The 17,952-nt window shown below is 44.8% G+C and overlaps 1 protein-coding gene across 2 annotated transcripts in view; it reads right to left on the reverse strand.

The window, feature by feature from the left end:
* SCML4 (Scm polycomb group protein like 4) overlaps window positions 1-17,952 on the reverse strand; it is a 117,159-nt gene that overhangs the window by 20,462 nt on the left and 78,745 nt on the right. Inside the window, exon 5 of one of the 2 annotated variants that reach the window (XM_043592055.1) lies at window positions 14,713-14,907. In XM_043592055.1, coding sequence (XP_043447990.1) covers window positions 14,713-14,907 — 195 coding nt within the window. Of the gene's footprint in view, window positions 1-6,043; window positions 6,325-14,712; window positions 14,908-17,952 lie in introns of those variants that run through there. The other variant, XM_043592053.1, reaches the window with a different exon arrangement.

Raw genomic sequence — 17,952 nt, forward strand, 5'->3', positions numbered from 1 at the left:
AGGCATGTAGATCAATGGAATTGAATTGAGAGTTCAAAATAAACCAATGTATGTTCAACTGATTCCCCACAAGGGTGCCAAAATCATTTAGTGGGGAAAGAAAAATCTTTTCAACAAACTGGTGTTGGAACAACTGGATATCCACATGCAAAACAATGAAATTGGACCCTTACTTCATACCATATACAAAAAAAATCAACTCAATATTGGCCAAAGACTTAAATGTAAGAGCAAGAATTTATAAAACTCTTAGAAGGAAACATAAGAATAAATCTTCATGACCTTGAGTTTGGCAAGGCATTATTACATTTGACACCAAAAGCGTGAGCATCAAAAGAAAACAATACACAAATTGGACTTTATTAAAATTTCAAACTTCTGTGCTTTGAAAGATACCATTTAAAAAAAAAGTGAAAAGATAACCCACGGAATGGGAGAAAATACTTGCCAATCATATATCTCATCAGGGACTTGTTTTCAGAGTAACTCGATAATAAAAAGACAACCTAATTTAAAGGTGGGCAAAGGACTTGAATAGACTTTTCTCCAAAGAAGATATACAAATGGCTAATAAACACATGAAACATGTTCCCCATCATTAGCCATTGGGAAATGCAAATCAAACCCACAAAGAACTATAACTTCACACTCACTAGAATGGTTACAATAAAAAAGTCAGATAAAGACAAATGTTGATGCTGTAGAGAAATTGGAGTCCTCATCCACTGTTTGTGGGAAAAGGAAAACTAACACTTATTGTGCACCTACTATGGGCCAGCACCATTCTAAGCCAGTAAGGAGTAAGGCTGCCATTATAGTCCCCCTTTTGGAATGTTCTCATTATCTGAGATACCAATCCTTTTGGTATCTTTGATTTGGTATCTGAGATACCAATCCTTTTGGTATCCTTTGATCCCTAGTGGCAGGTGCTTTGGTATATGTGAGGAAGCTACTCATAGTGTCTGGCATACAGAAGGCACTCCATAAATATTTACTGAGTAGACATTTGGGCGCTGTTAGCAGTGAGGCAGCCATTGCATAGAACATGCATTACAATTCATGTAAATAAATGACAACCAATGATAAAAAAAAGATGTAACTAAAATGTTTATTTTGTTTATTAAATATTTTAAATCCAAATTAAATATGTCTACATAGTTCTGATAGTGTAAGGCAGAGAATGCAGATAATTCTCCAATCTGCACTATAGCTGGAAAATAGAGATGCAGGTGAAAGATTGTTCTCCTATGACAACGTGCAGAAATGGGGAACAAGGGAACGTGGACTTTATTGGTTTAAAAACTGCTGACGACCATGGGTGAGATCAAAGGTAATAAAAAGTCAGTTTCTGGGCTGGGATCCAAATGAATTCATCAAAAAGTAAAACCGACTTGAGAGACCATCAAGCAAAGCCTTCTACCCAGCAAAGGATACACCAGTGATTCCAGAGGCAGCAGGTGAACAGCCATGGAGACAGGTCCGCAAGCCCCCCATGGGGGCTCTGCATAGCCTGGAGCTCCCAGGAAGCCTGGGAGCGAACAGCATGTACAGGTGCACACACCAGGGTGCCGTTCAGAATTGATGAGACACAGCTGCTCAAACCTGGTTCAAACAGCCTTTTCCTCACCTTTATAAATAGGGGTGCTGACACTTACATCACGCCAAAGCGTAAAGATGACTGATATAATGAAGGCCATCATTATTTACCTACAGGACTGAAAAGGGCCTGCAGAGAGCAACCCGGCCAGCATCTCCCCAAGTGTTAGATGTGTCTCACTGGTGGGACAGGGGATGATATCAGGTGTGACTTTGGTGTGTTCGTTTCCTAAAGCTGCAGAAATTACCATAAACTTGGCCTAAAACAGCAGAAAGGTATTCTCTTGTAGTTCTGAACACTAGAAGCATGAAATCACAGTGTCGGCAGAGCCATGTTCTTTCTTAAGGCTCAAAGGTAGGATCCTTCCTAGCCTCTACCTCGTTGCTTGTGTAGCCAACAATCCTTCATGGTAGACACATGGCTCTAATCCGCCTCCATTGTCAAATGGCATCTGCCCTGTGCATCTGTGTCTGCGTCCAAATGTCTTAGAAAGACATCAGTCACTGGATTAGGGTCCATCATTCAGTATGACCTGGTCTGGATTACATCTGCAAAAACCTTATTTCTAAAGAAAGTCCCAGAGCGCCTGGGTGGCTCAGTCTGTTAGGTGTCTGACTTCGGCTCAGGTCATGATCTCATGGTTCATGAGTTTGAGCCCCACATTGGGCTCTGTGCTGACAGCCCAGAGCCTGGAGCCTGTTTCGGATTCTGTGTCTCTCCCCGCCCCCTCTCTCTCTGCCCCTCCCTGACTGGCACTATCTCTCTCTCAAAATTAAATGAACATTAAAAAAACATTAAAAAAAATTTTTTTTTCAACGTTTATTTATTTTTGGGACAGAGAGAGACAGAGCATGAACGGGGGAGGAGCAGAGAGAGAGGGAGACACAGAATCAGAAACAGGCTCCAGGCTCTGAGCCATCAGCCCAGAGCCTGACGCGGGGCTCGAACTCATGGACCACGAGATCATGACCTGGCTGAAGTCGGACACTTAACCGACTGCGCCACCCAGGCGCCCCCCAAAAAACATTTTTTTTAAAGAAAGTCCCATTCACAGGCACTGGAAGTTAGGACTTGATCATGTATCTTTTTGGAAGACACAACAGATGAACATTATTTTTTATAGTCATGTATTTTAGTGTACAGCAATAAAAAATTTAATTAGCCCATTGAACTATGATTTCACTGACACAATATCATTGCTTAAGGTGACTAACAGCTAAAGTTAAAGGAAATGAACCTGTTAAAGGAATATCTTGAGTGAACACTTCTACAGTTGTCATATGGTCGTACAAAAATTGTGAAGGTGGTGTATTAACACTGGAATGCACTGAGTTAGTTAGTCCAACCTCTCTTTTCAAGCTGGGTGGTAAATAAGGAAAATAAATGAGCCTCTTATTTAAAAGCTTCCTGCAAGAGATTTTACAATCTCCCTCAGAGTGAGGTCATTGTACGACAAATCTCATTGGCTAAAATTTCTTCCTTACATCTAACCCCAATTTCTCTTGCTTTAGTTTGCAACACTGTGCATGGAACTAGAATGTATTATGCTAAGCAAAATAAGTCAGTCAGAGAAAGATAAATATCATATGATTTCACTCATATGTGGAATTTAAGAAACAAAACAGATGAACATGGAAGAAGGGAAGGAAAAATAAGATAAAAACAGAAAGGGAGGAAACCATGAGGGACTCTTACATGCAGAGAACAAATGAGGGTTGCTGAAGGCATGTTGGGTGGGGGGCATGGGCTAAATGGGCGTTGGGCATTAAGGAGGTCAGTCGTTGGGATGAGCACTGGGTGTTATATGGAAGCGATGAATCACTAAATTCTATTCCTGAAATCATTATTACACTATACATTAACTAACTGGGATTTAAATAAAATTTTTAAAAATGGGGGAAAAAAGATGGCTGCCAGATCCCAGCCTTTAAAACTCTCAACAATAGCCAAGTTATGGAAAGAGCCTAAATGTCCATCAACTGATGAATGGATAAAGAAATTGTGGTTTATATACACAATGGAGTACTACGTGGCAATGAGAAAGAATGAAATATGACCCTTTGTAGCAACGTGGATGGAACTGGAGTGTGATGCTAAGTGAAATAAGCCATACAGAGAAAGACAGATACCATATGTTTTCGCTCTTATGTGGATCCTGAGAAACTTAACAGGAACCCATCGGGGAGGGGAAGAAAAAAAAAAAAAGAGAGAGGTTAGAGTGGGAGAGAGCCAAAGCATAAGAGACTCTTAAAAAATGAGAACAAGCTGAGGGCTGATGGGGGGGTGGGAGGGAGGGGAGGGTGGGTGATGGGTATCGAGGAGGGCACCTTTTGGGATGAGCACTGGGTGTTGTATGGAAACCAATTTGACAATAAATTTCATATATTTAAAAAAAGATACAAGCCTTTATACTATTCAAAACTATAAAGTCATCAACATACAGGTAGATGAATTATAGGTATGCAGAACTTTTAGTAGCTTAAGAATTTCATAGTGTGACACATGGACTGTTTGTTACCTAAAACCACTATTTAAAGTTCCTAAGAAGAAGGACCAAACCCATACTTGAGGAGAGAAGTGCACTTCTCAAGCGGTTTGGTGGCTGACTGGTGAGTGAACACCAGATGGGGCCAGCAGTCCTGAGATTGTCAGGCACGAGTGCCCTGCGCGGGTCCAACTCCTGCACAAACTCGCGGCAAACCACAGGGCTGACGGGGTTAAGACGTTCGTGGTCTTTCTCTCCCTGATTTTTAGAAAATCACTTCTCATCTGAAATGAGCTTGTCACCCTGGCACCTCTCATTAAACAGGAGGATCCAACCCGGCCTCTGTTTAAGGCCATTTAATCTCTGTGGAGAATCTGAGCTCAGCAGAGTGAGGCAAATGAGAGGCGTCTCTTGTACTTGTCTTTATAACCTCCCTGCCTCTATCCAGGAGACAAAGGATGCCGCCTGCAAAATCACTAAAACTTTCCTCCAGAGAAAGGAACAATCTGCTCTTGTACTATCACATGAGCAAGCTCAAATAGAAAGCAAATGCACCGATGGCACAAAGAGGCTACCACATTTTCAGGGTTTAAAGTCTTAGGAATTTTCAGGAGAGCCTGGTGTTCCTTTTTCACCATTCCCGAACTGTTGGAGAACTACGTTTTCCCCCAGCCTCTGTATATGCAGCCTGCCCACCAGGGTGGCCAAAGAACACTCTAGAAGAGTTCCAACCCACTCAAGCCTCCAGGGATACCCATTTGCTTCTGAATCTGAGCTGTGTCTAAACCTCCCCTTTTGGGAAACACACTTTAGGGTCAGGAGTGCGTGGACACTCCCCTCACCTCTGCAGAGGCTTCCAGGTCGCCCACCCAGTGCAACCCACTCCTGTTGCAGTCCTGGAGGGTCAGGCAAGAGCACCTGGGATGTAGAGAACATCCAAAGAGAAGCAGGAAGAGACAGAGGGACAGGAAGAAGAAAGCCGATAGAGAGCGAGAGAAAGAGAAAGTCCCAAAGCAGTGAGAGTTGCACAGAGAGGAAAAGGGGGCCCACGTGTCTAAAAGTACAGACCCTTCTGATGGAGTTTTAGTTCAGGCTGGTGTTGACCCTTTGTCATTTGGGACACAAGACCTAACTGCTCCCAGTTAAGTGAACTTGGACTGTTTATTTTATTAAAACAATTAAACTGGCACTTTACTTGGAGTTTCCAACCAAATGAAGCCCTGAAAAGCATCAATACCACCATCTGCAGAATTTTTCTCAAATAATACCTAATCATGCCATAATAACCCCCAAATTCCAGAGTCTTAGAAACTATTCACTTTCATTACAGTTGTCCCCACCCGCTCTCTCACATGTGTGTGTGCGCGTGCACACACACACACACACACACACACTCACCCTCCACTCCCCACCCTATTTCCCCACATCAGGCATAACTCCCCAGTTAAAGGGACAGCTGCACACAGTGATCCTTTTCTATAATCATCACCGCCACCTTCCCCCGCCCCGACCGGCAGCCACTGCCTTTCTCCGGGATCGATTGCCAGCCGGCCTGCCCCGTCCAGCAGGCCGCACAACCCTGCCCAGGCTGGCAAGAAAGTCAAACCACTGGGTCAGTGTCCAGAGCGCTCCATGTGTGAACAGCTTGGCTCGGCTGCTTGAAGAGAAGGGAGCTCCTCAGATCCCAGCTCTGAAACCCAGATCAGAAAAGGAAGCTGCACCGTGGCCCCCATACGCTGCCATTGGAAAAGCTGGGGGATCATTATTACCCGGCGGCGCTTAACCAGGTGCCACCACCTAGAGAGCACAGCCAGTAAGCTCTGGAATGCAGAGAAAGACATGCAAGGAGAGAAGCCGAAAGAGGAAGGGGGCAAGAGGGAGAAGACCCCGGGAAACAGTAGCAGGTCCCCAGCAGAGCTGCACCCTGCTGAGAGCCCCAACAGGGGGCCATTGTTTCCTACCTCAGGTGGCGCTGACGGTGTCTGCCACCAGGCAGCCTCAGCCTCACTCCTCTCCAGCACCACGGGCACCCAGCACTGCTCCGGGAGGCAGAGAGGACCTCTAAGGACTTCTAGGTGGTGGCAGAAACCAGCAGATTTCCTCTCTGCCCTCGGGCTGCCTTTCTCTGAGGCTCGAGTGGAGGTTTGCAGACTTTCTTTTCTCAGGCTCAGTCCCGCCCTCGTTCTTGCTCAGATAAGCTCATCACGTTTTCCCTCAGGGCCCTCTGTGGCCTCCTGTCCCAGCCTTCCCGGTTCAAAGGGCACCAGGCCACACCACCTACGAGGCTTAGCATTTCATTCGCTTCAATTAAATTTTCCATTAACTTGGTCTCTGGCCAGTATAGATTTTTCCCTTTAAGCTTGCCTCTAAGTTCAGATCACTCAGCCCTCAGAATCAACCTTATGACTCCCCTCTGGTCCATTTAAGCACATTTATATTTTTTTCTCCCCTAATGAGATGCACAGAAACCAACCATAATTTTAATGCCTGACACCTGAACTGTAGTCCTCTCAAATGTTTCTGGTTTGCCTAAGACTTTGTGCTAAGCCTCTGGGTTGATTCCCTCCTGTGGAAATTTTGCCCAAAGGCAATTTTGCCCAATGCCAGCCATTCGGGATAATGAATGCTCTTCCAGTCTTAAGAGGAAAGCAGGTCCTATAATCACTCTCTATATGGTCTTGCACATTTGCCCTGCCTCTACCCGAAGTTCTTGTGGGAGCTCCTAAGAGGTGAGGGAGGGTGAAGAGAGGGGGACACCTTCCACAGTCATGTTCTGTTTCCTCAACAGCCACACACTTTCTGGTCTTTCTAGAACTTCAAGGAAATGAAAAGGGGTCCTCACTCAGGAAAACGTTGGAGTCACCAGAATAGAGGACATCTCCAAAGCTTTGGTTCTAAATGTATATCCTGACTTTTAGGAAGGCTCATGATACTTTGCAGCATTCCTCACGCTGGTATAAAGCAAGCTGCCATGTTGTGAGATGCTCTGTGGAGAGGCCTATATGGCAAGAAACCAACAGCTCACAGGAAACTGAATCCTGCCAACAGCCACATGAATAAGCTAGGAAGTGGATCTTTCCTAGTTCAGGATGCAGGCCGGTATGAGACCCAGAGCCAGGGGACCCAGTTAAGCTGCCCCTGAACTGCTGACTCACAGAAACTGAGATAATAAATGTTATTTGAAGCCACTAACTTTTGGGGGTAATTTGTCACATAGCAATAGATAACGAATACAGATGAGAAAAGGCCATTTGTTTCATTTCCCTTGACTCTGCATATCCAGGTTGGAAATTATAATTATTAATTCAGTAGCAGCTAGGATGTATCTGCTATAGAATACCTATTCAATTCTCTGCAAGGAAGTTTATGGGATTTTTTTAGCAAAGGGTTTATATTGCTTGTGTATGAGACCCAGAAACTACCCACTAATAGGAGAGAGTTCATAAAGTTTACCTTTATATAACAACTTAATTGGAACACTCATTCATTTAACAATAAGTATTGAATACTTATCTTGTGCTTCCTCAGTATCTACAGGTCTCAGAAGAGAACCTAAGCCTTGCAATGCAAAGAGAGTCACTAAATCACTGAACATTGAAATAATCTATTTTAAATTCTACAAAACCCAGGCCTTTCTCGAGAGGTTATATTTTTCCCTTTTAGTTCAATGTTTGTTGTTGTCTGTTTGTTTGTTTGTTTTTGGGATTTTATTTTTTTAAGTAATCTCTACACCCAACGTGGGGCTTGAACTTACAACCCTGAGATCAAGAGTCACACATTCTACCAACTGAGCCAACCCAGCGCCCCTAGGTAAATGCTTTAAAATATGTACAGATATTATAAATTAATGAATGATATAACTAGAAACACAATAAATAACTTTTCCTACATGAACTCATATTATACCCAGGGGCAGAACTAAAGTTAGGAATCCCACGCTGGCAAATGCTCCCCCTTTCATGCTGTAGGAGCTGTGGCTGGGCTTCTCCCAGACCTGTCCATCTGAAAATACAGGAAAGGCCTTTGTATTTGCCGTAGACCGTAGGGACATTCCTCTTTTACCCTTTCCGTCAAAACTTTCTCAGAGGATTCTTAACACATGAGCTTGATACTGATCCTTTGTTCTCCTCCCAAATGACCCTCTTTCCAACACTTGACTTGAGAACAGGACGGCTCATTTTGTTCACACGATCCCTGGCTGTAGCAGGGTGAGCATAGCTCTGAGATATTCCAGTCACTGGCCTACACTGGGAGACAAGCGGCTGCAGGGGGATCTGGAGTAACACACCTTCCTTCTTCTTCTTTTTTTTTTTTTCCTCCACCATTCCACATATTATTTAAAATACCAGGTCAAACGATGCCAAACGTGTGGTGGAGCAGACCACTGTGTGTGGGTTTTGTGAAATGAAAGAGCTCTCCTAGAGTCTGGAATGGTGGGCCCTGCCTGTCCTGGGGATGTCATCTAGCAAGGGTGTACCCAGAGCACAAGGACAAGGATGAAACACTCCTTGGGGCCAAGATAGGAAATCCAGAAGGAGAAAAGAGAATTGATCTTGGAGTACAGCTTCTGCCTAGATTTTGTTAAATGGGGGTTGGGGTTTGTCTTGTTCTTTTATATCTTTGGTAGACAAAATGACACAGGTGTACCACAAGCCACTTGTGAACATCCATTTTGTGCCATCAGCCGTCTGAGTCAAGAAACAGGACGTACACCCTACCGGCAAGTGTTGGGTAATAGGGCCCTACTGACAACTGGCTTGAGAGAAAAGCAAAGGGTCAGGGAAGAGAAGACCTGGGCTCCATTCCCTCCCCACTGCTGCCTTTCTGTGTGGCTCTGAACAATTGGCCTGACTCTGTGGGCCTCGGTGCATCACCATTGGGGAAGCTCACTAAATGTTTGCTGACTGCCTAAATAGATGTTTCCATGTAATGGAATTCATGCCACTTGATAAACTCTATTTCCTTCTAGAAATAAACAACCTTTTGGAAAGATAGTTATTCCCTGTATACTCATTCTCTGTAGAGCTATCATATTAGATGAATTTGTACTTCAACAAGGAAGCAGATTTTATTTCTAAAGGCTGGGTACATAGGTTCAACCATAACGGAGCACATTGTGAAGGTCTGTCATTCCAGTAGTTTTCTGGTGCCTGGCTCAAAGACCACCAGCCAAGGAAGAAAACATTAAGCTTTGAGAACAAATGTCCTTCCTCCTCTCCTACCCCCTACCATCTGTGTATCAAAAAAGCTACTCAACCAAAAGTAAACAGTTTGTTCCCATCATGTTAAAACTTCAAAAGGCAGGAAACCAATCACTAAATTAGATCTTGCAGGAGAGTTCAGCTATCACATTTGCGGTTTCCAGAGATCTCCCCAACCCTTGGTGAGCAATTTGTTCTGTTGCGGTGCATAGAATTTAAGTCAGTAAATATTTGCTGCAGACCCGTTACACGTCGGGCTCGGCCGGGTACTATGCGGCTCCACCCCCAAGGCTACCCGGCAGGGAGATGAGATCTGGACCCAGATTCTTGCAGTATGGGGCAGCATTACGTGTCATTGAGGATGTATAAACAAGAGTCTGGGAGAACAGACGGACATCTTCTGGGATTCGGAGAAGCTTAAAGGGCAACAGGGACCCTGCTGCAGAAGATGGCCAGGCCACACTGAGGAATTTGCTGTCGTCATTCTTTGCTTTCTTTCAACCTTCTCACCAGTGCAGCAAACCTCCTCTTTCTCACCCAGACTGCACACCTACCACCTCACCTAACCACTCTGCCCTCCCCCCATCTCCTCTCCAGCCCATGGACACCTCCACAAGACATGGGATCATCCTCAGTGACAACACTTATATAGTGTCCTAGCGCACGTAGACTCAATTTACTGCAAACCTGAACTAAATTTCCCTAGGTGAGCAGAACTCTGCCAGCCCACACTTTATCACTCAGAGTGTGGTCCCCAGCCAGCAGCAGCCCCAATACCCGGCACCTGTTACATATGCGGACTCTCAGGCCCCACGCCAGTCCTGCTGAGGCCAGAATCTGCATTTTAACAAGATGCCAGGTGGTTCGGGAGCACATTCCAGTTTGGAAAACACTGGCTTGAGTTTATTTATAATTGAGACCTTTTCTTTTCAACATTCGAAGGTACAGTAAATTTCCCTGTGATCATCACGTGACTTCTGACAGAACCGCAAATGTTATCAAATCCATGTTTCTGCCTCCATTCTTGCAAAGCACCGGTGAGCTGGTCTTCCTAAAATGCACACCACATTTGGCTGTCGATTAATAGAATTGAAGGGAAATGACTGATGTTCCTGATTTCCAGCCAAGAACTCTACCTTCCGGCCTGGATTCGGGCAGCCGAGGAGGTCTGAAGTCTGGTTTGCCCCGGACACAGAAGAAAGATCACAGAAGAAAGTTTATATTCCAAAGGCCTGAGGAAGAGATTTGAAAGATGCCCTCTGTTCTAATGTGAGCCCCTCTGCCTTGGGATCCACCTCGGTGGGGGTGGGGGACCCTCACTGGGACTCTTGGGGCACCTTGACCTCATGCTGCCCAGAGCTAGCCTCTGCCACCTCCAGCTGTGACATCTTGCTCCTACTTCTCTGGGTTGCCAGAGTTACCCCTAATGGCCTAATAAGCGGGCATCTGCACTTGTCACCAGTAACGGGGAGATCACTACCGCTCAAGCAGTCCCTTCTACTTCTATGACTTTTCAAAGTTCCCTACGAATATCAGCCCCGCCTGACTCCTAAAGGAGCTATCTTGTGAGAGTTCTACCTGGCTCTTCAGCTGCCAAGTTGTCTACCTGGGAGAGTATTCCTTAAATCCACACTTCCCAGACTTTAATGTGTCTTCAAATCACCCGGGATCTGTTGTTAAAGAGTGTGGGAGGGCCTCTGAGCTCTTGCCTTTCTCAGGTGATGAGGATGCTTCTGACCAGAGTTTGAGAGGCAAGGCCTTAGGTTTAATTAAAACTATCACCAGAATCACAGAGAACAAACCCACATGACCTGCTGCTGTATACTGGAACAGAAAATCATGTCTTCCTCCAAATCATCCTTTTTTTGGGGGGGGGGGCACAAACTTTGTTTCTTTGATAGTTTCTTACGTGTCACAGCTTTGCATTGTCTTATTGCCTAATCAAGTGTCTTCTGGAAATTCTCTAATGAGTGTGGACAAGTGTGTGTCACCAAGCCTGATAGACCATCGCTTTAATTGGACAACATCGGGGCGGAGAACAACCTGGTTCAAATGAGCTCAAGATTGCAATATTGTTTTGGAATGATGTTGGTCCTCCAGATGGATATGGAACCTAAAATCAACAAAGACTTCTGTCCTTTCCCTCTCACACGTGCCCCTCTTGCCACAAAAGTGGGAAAGTGAGTATAAGCCAGTTCCTCATCTGAAACAATAATAACTTGATATGTTACCCTTTTAGGGAAATTTGAAAGGACAATCCTAAAGAGGCAATGTCTTAATCTAAAGGCAAACTCTCTAATGGTGTCATTTTAGGCTCCACGGCAGACTGGTGGAAAAGACATGTGGCAAGGGGGCTGCTTAGAGCGTACTATGACGTGGCTGCTTCTTCCACTTTCCTTGAGACTCCCAGACACATGAAGCACACTGCACTTGGTTTTGCAACACCTAGGGCATGAGAAACAACTTCCACAAGGTTGGTTGATTTGGGAGCCATTCATTTTTCAAATCAGCATGCTCTAAGGAAAGGCTCATGAAGACAATTCAAGTTATTACTTCCAAAGCCAGGCCAGCTAGGAAGAAAAGGAGCTTTCAGGGAGAAATAACTGTAGCTACACGGCTCCAGGGAAAAGACTAAGCCGTCCTCCAGTATGGTGAGCTTGGAAGGGGAGAGAATATGGTAGAAACCAAGGCAAGAGTTTCCTCAATAATTACTTAAGGAAGGCTGGAGGGGGGCTCCTCGGACAGGATGTTAAAATGAAACCATTTTAGTTTCAGTTTGGGCTGAGGCTGTAAGACAACAGATACCCCAAAGTAGTGTGAAGTGTACAGATCTTGAAAAAAATAAAAAAGGTGGAAAGCCAGCTTTGTACCTACAGATGACCACCTACATCACGTCTGCAAAAGAAATATAGAGGTTGAGAAACAGGTTGACTAGAAGATGAATTATGGAGAGAACTGTCCAGTATGCTCCCAAGGGCTTCAATGTGGCCATGTGAATAGCTTGATATCTGTCCCTGGAGTTGAGAGACACAATGGATTATTGTTTGATTCCCATGGGAAATCCGAAAGTCTGGCTACGTTGATCAGAGAACAAAGCAGAGGTGCCTGCAGGGTTCAGCCTGCCCAGAGTTTGTCTGGGGAAAGGATCATGTGTAGTGTTTGTCAGGACCATATGTGGGCCATCAGAAGAGAGATCTAAAGTAAGATCATCTTAGGACTGCAGGACTGTGTGGTGGCACAACAGGGCCTCTGCAGAAAGAAGCTAGAGATGTGTTTCCTATGGATTTGGGGGTGTGGAAGGAATTATAAGTGACCAGCCAGAGAAGGGTTGTATTTATTTGTTCATGTCATGGAAAGTGCAAGTGAGAGATGGTAGGATCACCAATGTGCCCATGTAAGAGCCCACAGGATGAAGAATCAGCTTCAAACACCTGCAAATTAGGGTGTATGATGCCAACTCACTACAGGATTAGTCAAGTAAAAACTCTCCTACCCCTTACCTCACTTCTGTCCCCTACTCCGGTCATGAAGGATTCAAAATCATTATTAGCTAAATATAGGAGGGGGCAAAAACACAAGGTTAAGTGTGAGGTGGAGAGAAGCCAACTGGCCTGAAGCAGATCTGAACTGGGAATGGGGAATAGTTATATCTTTGAGTGAAATTTAAATTTTGTTCTTACTCTGACCTAGATATACTAATTGTTGACTAGAGAATGCTTTGCTACCTGAAAGGAGCAAGAGAAGTCATAAGATTTGTCCAAAATTTTATCCATGGACGGGAAAGAAGTGGTCCCACAGGATACATTTAAAGGAGAATGGGAGACACGAATTATGTGGCTTTATAATTATATCCTATGGGTCATTGATTGTTCAATGTAACAGTGATTCAAGGGGTTTGCAAAGTGAAATCAGACCATTCTGCTATTCTCTTTGCAAGGTTCACTAGAAGATGCATTAGCTTTAGGATACGTTCCTGAGTCAGCTAAGGCTGACAGGAGAGGCCAGATTCACACTGTAGGAACCAGAAGGAGCATTGTGCACGAGCAATACTTCATTTAGGAAATGGAGGCCCAGAAAGAAGAAAATATTTTCCCAAGCTTGCCCACATAGAGACATCACAAACAAACAAACAAAGCAAAACCAAAAAGCAACAAACGTATATAGTACCTGCTAACATAGACTATATTTAATTAGATACCTTTATTTGTAAAGGCCAAATTTCTTACTGATCCCAGATCTTAGAGACATTAATGTAAAATTGTAAACAAGGTTCTTGACAGTATCTGAAAAAAAATATATGCTAAGAATCTAAGTTTATCCTTCCCTGCTGTCCTCTTAGGCTTACCATATAGCCACTATTATAAGCATCTTTTTTTTTTTTAAGCATCTAAGCCTACCTGTGAACACATACCTGCAAATGTATTCACTTTTCATTACGCATACTGGTCACTCAATACCTCAATACTTCAAAAACTTCCTGAACCTTGTGTATTTGCCTTATCACAAGACAAGGTCTCCCATGGTTGTTGGAGCATAAGAAGGTTCAGCAAATGTTTATAGAATGACATAATGACTAGATTCCAGTTTCACTGACTATGTGTTCTTTATATATCAACAATACCGCTTCCTGAGAAACAAAAAAGGCAACATTTCTGCTAATCCTTGGGAACCTAGAATCCAGAACCTAGAGTCATGTTTAACTTTCTGCAAATCCATAACTCAGGGCTGCTAAGCAGAGAAGGAAAACCTTCTATGGGTATCTTGAGCAGACAATGTTGTGACAGCTTTGGCAGTGTGGCCCCTGTGTGCCCTTGGTGACCTTCCCACTAGCTTTCCTATGCTGAGCTACTCTGCAACAAAAGGCACTCAGCCCCTGGCTCACTTTCCATCCTGTGACGAGAGAGAGACTCTGACTCTTAGTGAAAAACATATTTGATTCGTGGCCTGGTCAAATCCCTGCAGTAATAGACACTCTGTTTATTGACATGGGTGGGTATCTGAGGCCCCCAAGCAAGACCAACGTAATCTGTTTCCTTATCCCTAGTTTCTTCAGGATTTATTAGTTCCTCACTGTGATAGTCTTTCAACTACTCAACAATGATGCATAAGTGCCCAAGAGTCTTAATTAGAGGAGAGTGAAGAAAATCACTCATTAGATGTGATGCGGTCTCATCCAGATTCTAATAACATAAGCCTAAACGCTATAGCATCAGCTCTCAGTAGCTAGAGTGATCTCTTCCCACTGCAACCTGGGTGAGGACTGTCGAGGTACCTTCGGTCTTGGCCATTCCTGACTGCTCCCTGGGATGGACGGTTGGCAGAGAGGCCACCTGTGGGCCTCCAGCAAGAGAGCTCCCAGGAGCTCGTGGGAGGGCAGGGACACCTGGGACCACCTGCAGGCACAGGAAAGACAGAAGGACAAAGCCTACCTGACTCCATCCTGCCTTCCTTCTTCTCCTGGGTTTCCTCAGAGCCACTGGAGCCCCTGGGGAAGGGCTGGTGGCTGAAGAGGTCATCACACAGAAGGCTTCGGCACAGCTTGGCAAGGAAACGGAGGACGTACCCGATGCTGTTCACCACAGGCAGGCTCCGCAGGTGCTGTTTCCCATCGAAGGATGCCGACACTGAAATGCCACAGAGACAGCAACTCAGAGCGGGGCATGAGAAAGCCACAAGTCCCTGGAAGGAGGTTTTTGTTTTTTCAGTTGTGTTCTGTTTTTAACTAAGCTTTATTCAGATTTCGCCTGCGTTTTCACTTCATGTCCTGCGTCTGTTCCAGGACCTCATCCAGGAGACCATGCTGGGTTTAGTTGTCACGTCTCCTTAGTCTCCTCTGGTTTGTGACTCGTTCTCGGACTTACCTTGTTTTGCATAACCTTGATAGTCTTGAAGAGTACCAGTCAGATATTTTGTAAAATGTCCCTCAATTTGGGTTTGTCTGATTTTTTTTTTCATGATGTGACTGGGGTTAATGTTTTTGGAGAAGAAGTGAAGTGTCCCTCTCCTGTTATCAGATCAGGGGTACATGATGTCCCCACGACATCACTGGGATGTCAGCCTTTATCACTTGGCCAGATAGCATTTGCTGCATTTCTCTACTGTATTTTCCATATTTCATTCCTTGGAAAAAAGTCACAAGTTCCTGCCCACACTCAAGGGTGGTAGAGGGATTAAGGTCTACCTCTCAAAGAGGGGAGAGTCTCTGTATTATTTGGAATTCTTCTGAAAGAAAGAACCATCCATTGTCCTCCATTTATTCCTTTATTCCTTCATTTATTCAATAATATCAGTATGACTTAATATATTTATTTTGTACTGTGGGTTATCCAATATATGTTATTTATTTTGTTGCTCAAATTTTGTCTTTGGGACTTTTAGTGTCCTGTGTCCCTATGACATGCCCTCATTTTTTTTTTTTTTAGCAACTCTTTGGTTACTGATACTTTAATATGCCTCAGTTTCATCTTGCATTTTCCCTGTCCCTGCCCTAATTTTAGCCATTTCTCCAACATCCTTGGTTCCTTGTTATTGAAGAGTGATATTTAGAAACTTAGATTTGGGCACTGGATGTGCTCATTGATAGATAGGTCTAGATCTAGATAGATAGATAGATAGATCCAAATAAACCTGAGTTCATGCTGAGGTCTCTAGCTCTAATCCAGCATCACAGAGTTTAGGGTTCTTTCTACCTTTCTTGGGGAGGACTCTTTAAAAAGAAGAATAATCTCTCCATAATGATTCTAGATCACATTCAATTTCTACAGGGTTACCAGAATTTAGAAGAAACATGTTTCTTCCAGCATACCCCTGTCTGTAATTGTCCTCACAGCCCTCTCTTGCCCCATGAAGCTTGCATACCAGCTCCAGTGTGAGGAACACAGAAGGAGACCCTAGGAGGACATACTGCCCCCACCCATGTCTCCGCCATTCATTGTTAACACCAAGAGGTTTTTTACTTTTTATCTCCCAAAGACTGGCACAAAGCAGGGGCTGGGCAGGGACAAAACCAGAGGTAGTTTTGATTTCAGAACTAACACGAAACAAAACATTTTAATTAAAAGCCAAAAGAATCCATTTTTTTGTGTGTATAAGCTCTTTATAGTTTGACAAGAACATTCGTATCCATCATTCTATCCTATGAGGACAGTAGAAAAGAGATTACTATCCCAAGTTACAGATAAGGAGACTGAGAAGAGGGTGAAGAGCAGTTTTTCCAACTCATGTGGCCTCTAGGTGGCCCTTGCCTGTCATGTTAATACTCCAAGTGACTCTGCTTGGGAGAGCTGGCAAAGCACTACCAACAGGCCCACGAAGGGGTTCACCCCGGCAACTCAGACACTCTGGAAATTCCCTCTTTTAGTGTGAGTGTCACTGTTTGCCTCCAATATTTCATAAGAATAAGTGTGATGGAAACTGAACCCATAGCAGGAGAGTCTGGGTCATCAGGCCTAATCCAAAAATCAAGGTGCATACATTTCCAGAGGTACCTGGAAGGACCACCTCCTCAAAGCAGCCATGGCATTTATGAGACCATGAGGCCTATCCTCTGGGATAGCATGGCTCGGGCAGGTCATGCTATACTGCTCCCTTAGCCCTTGAGCTGGCCCAAGGCCCGCCCATGGCAGTCTGGTTCCTTCAGCCCAATGTGCCAGCACCAATGTCACCATTTTCTGTGTTGTGCCATGGGAATGTTTAGAAAGCAGTGCCCTAAGGGTGAGGTGGAAAGTGGGAGAGTCTATTTATCCTTGGGCCCCTCTCACAGCTTGCTGAGCTTCCATATTTGCCCCCAGTAACATGAAGGACCCCCTTGCTGCTCTGGCACCTCAAGGAGGAAGCATGAAGAGTCCCCTGGTGCTACTGCATTCTCCAAGACACCAAGACTGAGTGCTCAGCTCTGGACTTCCTGGGAATCCCTCAGCCAAGGGAAAGTTGGCAGGGCTCTTCCTGGGCTTGTGTTGTGCCAGGCACTGCAGAACCTGCTCCCCAGTGCCAAGGCCCCTGAGGCCACAGAAGGGCTGAGCAGGAGAGCAGGGAAAATGGGCTCAGTTCTCCCAGCTTAGGGGGAGGGGCCATGAAAAACTCAGTGGGATGGAATTCGCTGAAGAGGGTGGGCACACAGTACAGGAAGAATTTTCTCTTAGCACTGTGTCTGTGTCTTGAGTCCTGGTATTCAGCAAGGAAAAGGACAAGGCTCTAAACCTCAGAGGGAGCCCAAGTTTGAGAACCTGGTTCTCAGAAAAATACCACAATGGCCAGTGGGATCTCAGAAGGCTGACAATAAGACTCTCCTCCTACCCTCTCTTGATGCAGTACTTCTTCCTCTTGTCTCTGCTTGCCTCTGCCAAAGTTTCTTAAAAGTCACTCTGGGTCAGCCACATGCACTGGACTTTGCCAAGTTCTATTTTAGTCAGTTACCAGCAAGTCAGACCCCCCTTCCTGCCCAGAGGGAGCTCCAGAAGGTGGGCAGAACCAATCACAGCTGGGGAAACTGGTTAGACAACCTCCTCACCTCCAAGCCCTGGGGATCTCAAGTTAAATAAAATGTCCCTGCTTGGGTTCTTCCTGACACAGCGATATTAGATGCCCCTCTCCCCTGACCTACTCTTGGCCAGCAGGGTCATCTGCACCACCCCGTTGCTGGAGAGTCTTTACCTATTCCCTGGTGATAC

This window comes from Prionailurus bengalensis, chromosome B2 (genome assembly GCF_016509475.1).
Source record: "Prionailurus bengalensis isolate Pbe53 chromosome B2, Fcat_Pben_1.1_paternal_pri, whole genome shotgun sequence".
Lineage (NCBI taxonomy): Eukaryota > Metazoa > Chordata > Mammalia > Carnivora > Felidae > Prionailurus > Prionailurus bengalensis.